The sequence below is a fragment of the Peromyscus maniculatus genome, chromosome 4, assembly GCF_049852395.1.
Source record: "Peromyscus maniculatus bairdii isolate BWxNUB_F1_BW_parent chromosome 4, HU_Pman_BW_mat_3.1, whole genome shotgun sequence".
Lineage (NCBI taxonomy): Eukaryota > Metazoa > Chordata > Mammalia > Rodentia > Cricetidae > Peromyscus > Peromyscus maniculatus.
The window spans coordinates 108326641-108337044 of NC_134855.1; the positions used below are offsets into that span (position 1 = coordinate 108326641).

The 10404-nt window shown below is 54.1% G+C and overlaps 1 protein-coding gene across 6 annotated transcripts in view; it reads left to right on the top strand.

Moving 5' to 3' along the window:
* Ebf4 (EBF family member 4) overlaps window positions 1-10200 on the top strand; it is a 70545-nt gene extending 60345 nt beyond the window's left edge. For 2 of the 6 annotated variants that reach the window (XM_076570633.1, XM_042276229.2), the window contains 9 exons: window positions 401-736; window positions 830-956; window positions 2269-2357; window positions 2483-2548; window positions 2644-2815; window positions 2903-3088; window positions 5906-6103; window positions 9152-9227; window positions 9425-10200. In XM_076570633.1, the coding sequence (XP_076426748.1) occupies window positions 401-736; window positions 830-956; window positions 2269-2357; window positions 2483-2548; window positions 2644-2815; window positions 2903-3088; window positions 5906-6103; window positions 9152-9222 (1245 nt within the window). In that variant the 3' untranslated portion in view covers window positions 9223-9227; window positions 9425-10200. Of the gene's footprint in view, window positions 1-400; window positions 737-829; window positions 957-2268; window positions 2358-2482; window positions 2549-2643; window positions 2816-2902; window positions 3089-3368; window positions 3472-5905; window positions 6104-9151; window positions 9228-9424 lie in introns of those variants that run through there. The other 4 variants (XR_013050768.1, XM_076570634.1, XR_013050767.1 and 1 more) reach the window with 4 other exon arrangements.
* The last annotated feature ends 204 nt before the right edge of the window (window positions 10201-10404 follow it).

Sequence of the window (10404 nt, forward strand, 5' to 3'; positions counted from 1 at the left end):
CCAATTTCCTGCCCAGAATAAAGTGGGGGCTCCTGTTGATGGGTTCTGTAACTGATGTTGTGCCCAACTTTAGGAAGGCAAACTGTCTCCAGATTTGATCGGTCCTGAATAGTGTTCCCGGGCGTGCGAAAATGGAGGGTCCTCTGCCTGAGGAGCTACAACTTTTTCTGGGCTTTTGATTTTCGTAGCTCCTGAGAGGTCAGTCCCTCTGAGGGTGTCACGTGGTTCAGCTGGCTTCAACTCCACCAGCACAGGCCCCACCCAGCCGAACTCCCCCTCCCCTAAGGACATTGTGAATTCCAGCTCCCAGCCACCCAACTCAAGGTGCTAGCTCTCCCTGACAGTGCCTGTCCAGATGTCCCAAGGGCCCCAGCCAGACTGGTCTTCTCTGTCCACACAGGTGGTGGTGTCCACAACAGTGAGCGTGGATGGACACGTCCTGGCCGTGTCGGACAACATGTTTGTACACAACAACTCCAAACATGGCCGCAGAGCCCGACGCCTGGACCCTTCTGAAGGTCAGGACTCCCGGCCCGGCCCTGGCCAACCTCAGTCTCCACCTTGGTGCAGTCCCCTGACCTGGGTCCTCTCCTACCTCCCAGCTACCACCCCCTGCATCAAGGCCATCAGCCCCGGGGAGGGCTGGACCACGGGAGGCGCCACCGTCATTATCATCGGAGACAACTTCTTCGACGGGTTGCAGGTCGTGTTTGGCAACGTGCTCTTGTGGAGCGAGGTGGGCCAACCCCTGCCCGTCTCCCTCTGAGTCTCAGGGCTAGGCCCTGCCCACAGGACTAGACCTGCAGGCTTCCCCCCTCTCCTCTCACAGCTCATCACTCCCCACGCTATCCGGGTGCAGACGCCGCCGCGACACATCCCTGGGGTGGTAGAAGTGACCCTCTCCTACAAATCCAAGCAGTTTTGTAAAGGAGCCCCTGGCCGCTTCGTCTACACAGGTAAGGAAGGAGGCAGCTGAAGCAGGGACTGAGATCCACAGAGAATCGCCCTCTGAGCTCAAGGATGCAAACACAGTGGCAGGGCGAGACAGAAATCTACAGGTGGCCACGGGCCCTAAGCAGTGGCTCCTCATCCCCCACACACCTTCACCCACACCCGCACCTGCTAAGCCATCTCTCAAAGTCCTTTTTTCCTCTTGACCTATGTTTCTTCCCCTGAGTTTCTGGCTCCTTGGAAACAACTTCTGCCTCAAGTCTTTCCCTCCTTGCATGAACTCAGGAGTTGAGAACCTCTTCGAGGGTTTTCTTTTTGTTTTGTTTTGCTTTGTTTTTTTCATCTCAAAGGTGCTTCCAAATTGGCTCACGACTCTCCAAGTCTTTCCTGAGTGTCTTGGGTCTTCCAGGCTGCATTCTACATTCACATACTGGTGTGTGTGTGAGAGAGAGAGCTCACAAACACATACACACCCTTGTACAAGCGCTTTGGTGAACAGTTAGCCCAAGGTTCAAGGGGATGTAGTGAAAACTGGGTTCAATTTGACCACTGGTGGAAATCCTCATTCACCGGTCTCTGTATCTGGCCACTGACTTCTCCCCATACCCTCTGAGGCATGGGGGCTCGGGATGGCCTCAGGTAGTTCCTTCATAACTTGGGCAGGCTGAGCTGCAAACACAGGCTGGGTGGGTGGGTGAGTTACAGGGTAGAGGACTTGCCTGAGGAAAGCCCACACCTGGGAGTATGAGTATAAGCTGTAACTCAGAGGGATAGGGAGGTAGGCGTTGGTAGCAGAAGACTGGCTAGAAAAAAAGCCCAGGAAGTTCGTACTTTATGCTTTGGGGAAAGGAAAGGAAATTAAGCCTAGCTTTGGAAGAGAAGAAAGTAGAACTTTGGAGGCCAGGCTGGAGTAAGGAGCTCAAGGGAGAGAGAGTCAGGGGCTGAGCCCCTGAGAGCCCAAGGTTTTGGCTGGTCCCTTTCCTGAGGCACAAACCTTGATAGTTACGCCAAGAAGCTGCTCCATGATCAATAAAGATTGTTAAGGTTTTTTTTTAATGGCAAACTGATATGACCAAATGCAAAAAATCCTGAGTCCTGCCCCTAGAAGTATAGAAGTGTGTGTGTGTGTGTGTGTTGATACCAAGCTCGGTACAGAGCCTGGCTCAGTAAATATTTGTTGAATTAATTCTGACCAAATACTTCTCTGACGCTCACTGATATTGGAGCACGGGTTTTTTGGCCAACATGGGGCTGGGCATGGTGGATGTGAGTTCTGTTCTGGGAGGGGTGTCCTCCAAATATTGCCATTCTTCCCAGCCTTGAATGAGCCTACCATTGACTACGGATTCCAGAGGCTACAAAAAGTCATTCCCAGACATCCGGGGGACCCGGAGAGGCTGCCCAAGGTACTCAGAGGAATGGGCCGGGAATAAGGATGTCCAGTGGGCTAGGGAATGAGGAAGCCCCTCCAGGGTCCCGCTGCGCCCCCAGGGGCTGCCCCTCCGTCCTAATGTCTCCTCCCTCGCCCTAGGAAGTACTGCTGAAACGGGCGGCTGACTTGGCGGAGGCCCTGTACGGAGTGCCCAGCAGTAACCAGGTATGGTGCCTCCGCCCGCCTCCCAGCACTAGGGGCCGGGGCTCTGACCCCGCGCCTGCGGCTGCCCCGGCCGTGCTCCGTTCTTGTCTTCGCAGGAGCTCCTCTTGAAGCGTGCGGCGGACGTGGCCGAGGCTCTGTACAGCACCCCGCGCGCACCCGCACCCCTCGGACCCCTGGCCCCCAGCCACCCACACCCCGCCGTCGTGGGCATCAACGCCTTCAGCAGCCCCCTGGCCATCGCCGTCGGGGATGCCACACCGGAGCCCGGTGCGTGTCGCCACCCCTGCCCCCTCCGTTGCGGTGCCCCAGGAGAGCCCAGCGTCGCCAGCTGGGCTAACCGCCCCTCTCCCGCAGGCTATGCCCGCAGCTGCGGCAGCGCGTCGCCCCGGTTCGCGCCCAGCCCCGGCTCTCAGCAGAGCAGCTACGGCAGTGGCCTTGGAGCTGGCCTGGGCAGCTACGGGGCGCCGGGTGTGACTGGCCTCGGCGTGCCCGGGTCCCCTAGCTTCCTCAATGGCTCCACCGCAACCTCACCTTTCGCCAGTGAGTGTCCCCAGCCCACAGGAAAGGGGGTGGGGCCAGCCTGGGAATGCAGAATGGACTCAGCCCTGCCTTCAGCCCACCCTGGGGTGCGGGCTTCCAGTTCCTGCCTTATGTGGGTGGCCCTTGGCCTAGCCGTGGAGAGCCCTCAATGCTCCTTTCATACGGCCACTCCCTGGTTTTGGACCTTAGCCTCAATCCTGGGGAGCCCCGGGATCCTGGGGCCCGACTTCTTGCACCTTAAGCCCCCTTTGCTGACCCCAGTTGTACACATCGCTTCTAGCCCTCCCATGATTGTGAAGCCGCCCTTAATTAGGGGGACCTGTGCTGAAACCTGGTGGACAGCAACCTTTTGGTCCTTCGCCGGGACTTCGGGAGGAGGCTGGCGGCCCCTGCTGGAAGCCTAAGGAAACTCTAAAGACTCGGGCTTCCAGCGCCCGGCTGCCCCGGGGATGTGTGTGGCTCCGGGTTTCAGCAGCACTTCCTGGGGCAGGGCGGGGAAACAGTGGGACCTAGTGGGGCGACCCCTAGGGGTGTGGCGGGGCTCTGGAGGAGCTCCCTCACGCACAGGACACTCTTATTCCTGTCCCGTCCCTCGGAGTACCTTGCGCAGTCTCTCAGGTTCTCCCAGATGGTTCAGACAAAACAAGACAATGTCCTCTGATCAGAACCCGATTGAGTGTCTTAGCCAGGAGCTGTGGGACATTCAACAAGTTGCACCTATGAACTTAAGTCCCCTTCAGTAAAACAGGATCAGTACAACCCCGGCCTCAGGTAGCTCCCTTATCTGAATATGCCATTGGAAACCCAGACAAAATTTAGAAAGAATGTATGATTTTGTAGGCCCAGTGCTTGGCACCTTGGGTTAAGGCAGCTCTCTGGCGGATGGACAGTGTGGATTTGTGTGCTTTATCATTTCACACGGCCTGTCAGGCCCTTGCAATACCAATGGCTACCTGGCAGGTACTTAGAATCCACATGGTGAGAACGACTAGGTTTGGGCGACTCTGTCCACACTTTCTCACCAGCAAAAACCTCTCTACCAGTCACAAGAGACCATGTTCCTCAAGGCCCGGGGCACTACTGAGTCTGAGAAATAGCAACATCTGCCCACGAAGGAGCTTGTTTTGGCTTTACCTGGAGTTCCCTCAGTTTTTCATTACCTAACTGTCTAGCCACCTGCCTAACTTTCCTTACCAGGGGCGCTGTTCTTACTGGCTACAAAGCTGGCCTGCCATTTCCCTTTGACCTTGACTTAACTTGTGGAACCTAAAGTCCCTCCAAGCCAGAGTCCACACAGGCCTTCTTGTGTCCCTCCCAAGGCCAGTCTCTCCTGGCTCAGCCGGGTTCCGCTGCTCCACATCCCTTCAGTGACAGCGACCTCACAGCCTTTTCCTGTGTTCCCCTGGGTTTGACTCTCTCGCCCTTCCCCAAATACACAACAGTACTGTCAGCCGTGAAAGAAGCTGCCCAATGCACAGTCCATCCTGGGTCACCCTAGTCAACCAGATCAGAACTTCCCGAGTCACTTACACCCTACTTCACCATCGGCAGGGACACTCGGGACTCTACCCAGACCGTTCCCCCGAGTGCAGGATGCCTTGTGACACAGTTGCACAGGGAGTCATTCTCACTGAGTTTGCCAAGGTGTCCCTAAAATGTCATTGGAACTGTCCTAGCCAGAGGGTCTAGGGCTGCCTGTGTCTCTATTTGGTCTATGGTATTAGTTATTAGCAAGTCTAGAACTCCATAAATCCGCAAAATGTGGCTGTTAGTTCTCTGGGCCTCAGCAGATACCATATATATATAATCATGATGTTAAGCACTCCATAATGGCCATGGCTTTACCTGAGCACTGAGCATTTTCTCCGGGGAGATGGTGACCACAGGCTAAGGACATTGAGACTAGGTTAGCTATTGCAGTCATTTTTTGTGCCAAAAGTCGATGAACGGATGTTGTGATGTCAAAGGCCACAGATATCTTCCAAGATGTCTGCTGTCCGTTGCCTGCTGGTTGGAGAAGATTAAAAATCCTGCTTGCTGGTCTTTAGAAGAGAGACGCAGGGAAATGGGTTCAGATGAGGATGGAGAAAGACGGGACAGAGATGCCCTACACAGGAGCCCTAGCAGATACAAGAGGCCTTGAACTAAAGTGGAAAGAAATGGTGCCCAGGGTTGGAGGGTAGACAAATGAAGTACAGGGCACATTGGGTGGGAAAGCTCCCTAGAGAGGAAGTGAGGGTGCATGTGTGAGCTGTCATCCTTGGGAGAGCAGCTTTCCACAGGAGGCTGCATACCCACCAAAACCTCCTCCCTATCTGCTTCCTCCAGCACTGTTGTGACCCTGGGACTTTGAGTTTAGTCTCAGCAGCACAGGCCCATAAACATTTCTTAGCATTTCCGAATCCCAGTGGTATTCAGCAGGCATTCCAATCTTTTCATCTCTTTCCTATCTCCCATCGTTGAGAGCACTTCCCACTGTTTGTTTTTGTTTGTTGTTTGTTTGTTTTGTTTTCACTGGGTCTGATCCTGTCATCTCCCAACCCTGAAAATGGTGTCCAGAACTCCTCAAAAGGCAAGGACTGGCCCAGGACCCAGAAGCTCCCATTTTGCCTCTAGACGTTATCTTTCTTGTACTGGTTGTCTCAGGACCGTCGTAGCCCCCAGGGAGGTCTGAGCCCGCAGCCTGGTCAACAGTCCACAAGGGACTCACTGCCCACGTGGCACCCCAGTCCTGCTGCTCACTCTGGTGCTGTCTCCCTGTTGTGTCTCCCACTGCCTTCCCTGCTGCACCTGCCCCTTCCTCGCCCCGCCCCGGAGTCATGCCCTCTAGCCCCCCGCTGGCGGCTGCCTCCTCCATGTCCCTCCCGGCCGCTGCCCCCACCACCAGCGTCTTCTCCTTCTCGCCTGTCAACATGATCTCCGCTGTCAAACAGAGGAGCGCCTTCGCCCCTGTGCTGCGCCCACCCAGCTCCCCATCCCAGGCCTGCCCCAGAGCCCACAGAGAGGGGCTTCCAGGTGAGCAACCAAGGCTGCCTCAGAGTGACCCGAGGGAAGGCCTACTCCATCTAATCACCACCCATGTCCCATGCAGTTGACCAATGGTTTTTGGAGGGTGCCCAGCAAAAGGTTCTGTGGGGGTCCAGGAAGACCCATCTGGACCGCACTTCCTTACTTAAAGCTAGAAGTGTCCTGGCCTTTGTCTAGACCCACTCAACTGACCGCTTGACCAAGAAGGTTGAAATCCCAATTGGAAAAAGTCTCAATAGTCCAGCCCGGTTCAATGGAGCCTAGAGTAAAGACCCAACCCTAAGAACTGAAGGAACCATTCAGGTTGCATGTCTTTCTCCTGTGTCCACGAGAGGGACATACCACGTTGATGCTGGGTCATCTAATGAACAAGAGGACATTGACCATGGATAAGGTTTAGCCTACCTTCCCTTTTCCCAGTGTACAGGTTAGGAATTAAGAGCAAGTCCCTGTCCTGTGTCTCAGTAGCGAAAGGCTTGTTCTGTCACTGTACACATAGGCAGCAGATACTTTAGCCCACAGAACTTACCCCACCCAAACAGTCACTGGAAACTCGGTAGAGAGGAGGAGAGAATAGTTATGGGGAAGGAGGTAGAAGTCACAGTGTTGCTGGAGAATTTCTCTCCAGCTCGCCGCCGCCGAGTCCCGCCAGTCCCAGAGCCCACTTATAAAATAAACACACAGACTGGATATCGCACTATAGAAATAAAGCACTGATCGGCCAGTGACCAGGCAGGAAGTATAGGCGGGACAAGGAGAGAGGAGAACTGAGGAAGGAAAGGGAGACCACCTGGAGCTGCCGCCAGGACAAGAAGTGCAGCACTATGCCCGGCACAAATTTTATTTTAAAAAGAGATCATCTTGGCATTAGTTCCTGGGAATATCTTTGGGGCTTAGGTAGAGACACCCATGTGGTTTCCTAAATACGAAGTGGTTTGCTGAGGCCAAGATAAAGTCATGGAAGCCAAGCCGCTGTAACAAGGCCCACAGTCATGCGTCAGCCCCACACAGTGACTGTTGGAAGAACTGTAGACAGTACCCTGAAAGGCCTCTGAGCTCTAAGGTTCTCTTCATGAGAGACAGGGGACACTGGAAGGAGTGTGTGGCATTCTTGAGGCCCGAGAAGACAACTAAGGATGACAAACATACACAGCAGTCAGAAGATCCACCTGACCACAAAAAACTGACTGTAGTGGAGGGTGGTGCAGCAATCTGGAAATTCTCCTCTGTGCTCTGCCCTACTCTGTATGTAGATAGAATGAGTTCTTTCCCTCTGGAGGCTGCTCCTCTGGACACTCCAGACAGATCTGAGGTGGTGATTCAACCAATTGCAAACTTTTATCTAGGGTAAGAGGACTAGAAGACTGGTTGGTATGCCATCCACAGGATGGACTGCTGTCAAGAAAGGCCTTGCCCGGGCAGGGTTTGAAGAATTAACTCCTTTTCTAGGGGAGGAAGGAGTTGTAGAGGGGGAAGTCGGGATATAGGGACCCATATACAAAGTTTTAGAAGATAAGTCATATAGATAAATGTAAAACACTTAACTCATGAATCAGCTAGCAGAGAGACAAAGTGACTTAAGGAATACATGAGGAGTGGGTGGTGGTGGCACACGTCTTAATCCCAGCACTCAGGAGGCAGAGGCAGGTACATCTCTGTGAGTTCTAGGCCAGCCTGGGCTACAGACTGAGTTCCAGGACTGGTACCACAGCTACACAGAGAAACCCTGTCTTGAAAAAAAAAAAAGAATGCATGAGGGCCAGGCAGTGGTGGCACAGGCCTTTAATCTCAGCACTAGGGAGGCAGAGGCAGGTAGACCTCTTTGAGTTCAAGGCCAGCCTGGTCTACAGTTCAAGTTCTAGGACAGCCAGGGCTACACAGAGAAAACCATGTCTCAGAAAAACAAGCAAACAAACAAAAACAAAAGAAAACCAGCAACAAAGAGTTCATGGGAACTGACGGGGGCGGGGGGGGGGGGGGTGGCGGGGGGAGAGCTCAGAGGTTGAAGCTCTCACACATGAGGACCAGAGTTCTGATCCCCAGAACACAAACAGATGCTGGGTGGGCCTGGCAGCCTGCCTGTAATGTCGGGAAGGTGGAGTTGGGGGTCCCAGAACTTAAGATGCTGAGAAAGAAAGAATCAGCTTCGGTTACATAGTAGGACCCTGTTCCCAACTTCCATCCCCTGCCCCCAAGGACACAGCACCCCTTTTCTTGGTCTTATTTCCAACTTTTGGGGAATTTTTCTTAACATGCGTGTGCAGCTTAAAATGTGAGAGATGGGGAAGACAGAGGACTCAAGAGTTCTCCTGCCGGCTCAAGGAAAGGGGTCAGTGGGGTAGGAGCTAGTGAAATGATGGCTTCCCACCTGTGGGTGGCGGACAGGATGCTGCTGTGTGTATCAGCGCTCCTGGAAGCTGCCTCTTCATTACTGTCCTGGTCCTCATCCATCTGCTTCCTCACCTTGGCACAGGCCCTCTGAAGAAGGTGGGTCTGGGCCTGGGAGATGACTTGAGCAAAGCATGAGTCAGACACCTAACTTCCACATAAGGGCCAAGTGTGGGGGAACACACCTGTAACCCCAGCCCTGGGGCAGACAGGCAGATACCCACCGCTCACTGGCCAGTGGGTCTACCTGGAAAATAATGGCAAGTTCCAGTTTTAGTGAGTGACCCTGACTCTAAAGTGGAGGAAGACACCCAAGGCCAGCCTCTGGCCTTCACCACACACGTGCTCAAGTGAGCCCCCTTGCATGCACATACATACACCACAGACACGGACACACAGTAACACACAGGGATGGGGAGAAGAAGAGGAAGCAGAGATAAGCCTGGAAGAGAAGCCCAGAGGTCAGGGAAGTAAGGAAATCAAGGATGTGGGCTGTACATTCTGAGACACCAGAAGGGTGCCAGATAGATTGACAGCCTGTAAGAAGCGTTATATACCCTGCCTTCTATCTTCAGCCCAGAGAAGAACAGGCAGGTAAGATCAGCAGGCCACAGAAGGCTTATTTCCCTCTCTCCTTGGTGACCACAGACCAGCCTTTTGAAGATACTGACAAGTTCCACTCGGCAGCCCGGGGGCTCCAGGGCCTGGCATACTCTTAATCACGGTAGGGATCCATCTCAGTCTTCCTCTCTCATTTGGCCCTGGAATGGATTTGGCAGGGTTGGGGAGTGGGGGTCCAGGTCTTCCTTCCTTGTGCTTGTCTAGACAGCTGACTAAGGTACATGGAAAGAAAATGGCTTACTATACCCTTGCAGCCAAGCTTCCTCCAAGACTTTCTTCTCCCTTCTTTCCCCACCGCAGGTCCGCAGGTGCTGCCCCCAATGAGGCCGGACTGGAGCTTCCTCTGGATTCACATTCATGGCCCGGGGTGGCAGCACAAACAGATGTAGGGTCAAGACTGTGGGTAGACCTCAATCCCTGGGATACACAGGGAGAGGCCTTCACCTCTGCGCTCAAGGCCCCCTCATACCCACAGACCCTCATACTTACCTCCCTTTGGGAGGGGGCACATTAGGAGCCCAGCACTGTGAGGATGCTCTTGGCAAGAGAGCATCATAGGGAGGTGTTGTGATGTCGGGCCTTTACCCACTGGGTTGGTTCCTCTGTAAGAGATGGATTTTGTGAAGACCAGAGACGTTGGTGAGGTGAGCAAGAATTAGGAACCGTGGGAAAGAGGACATCTCAGGGAGAGGTGATCTAGCAGTCTCACCTGACCTAGCAGCCCACCTTCTCACTTGTGAACAAGGTGGTGTCTAGCAGTCTTAGGAGGCCCATTCAGGCTCCCATGGAGCTGCCCACAAGCCACTGGACCCCAATGGCTGCCCCCACTTCCTTTGAGAGTAGCACATTCATGCGGATCCCATCACACCTCCCTGGGGGGGTTGTAGGCATGGAAGATGCACAGAAGGGCCTCCTGAAATTTGACTCTTACCCCAATGGATGTTTCGTGAATTTTGTCCCCCTACCACCACACACCCAACTCTAGTTGGCCGGAAAGAACAGCCTGGCTGCCCCTTGGTGGCCTCACACTCCGCTGAGTTTGGACAAAATGGAACAATAAACCAGATGCAGGTGGCCACGTGGCCTCTCTGGCCTGCTTCCTTGGTCTGCTTTTCTCAATGGCCCTGCAGCTCTCCTAGGGTGGCTTTGATCCATGCCCCTGGGCAACTTTGTGTCTCAGGCTCTTACGACATCTCCAGGGATCAGCTGAGAAATTACCCCTGCTTTATGCCTTCTAGATGGGTTTGATCCCAACAGTGTTGTATGGGGACATGATCAGG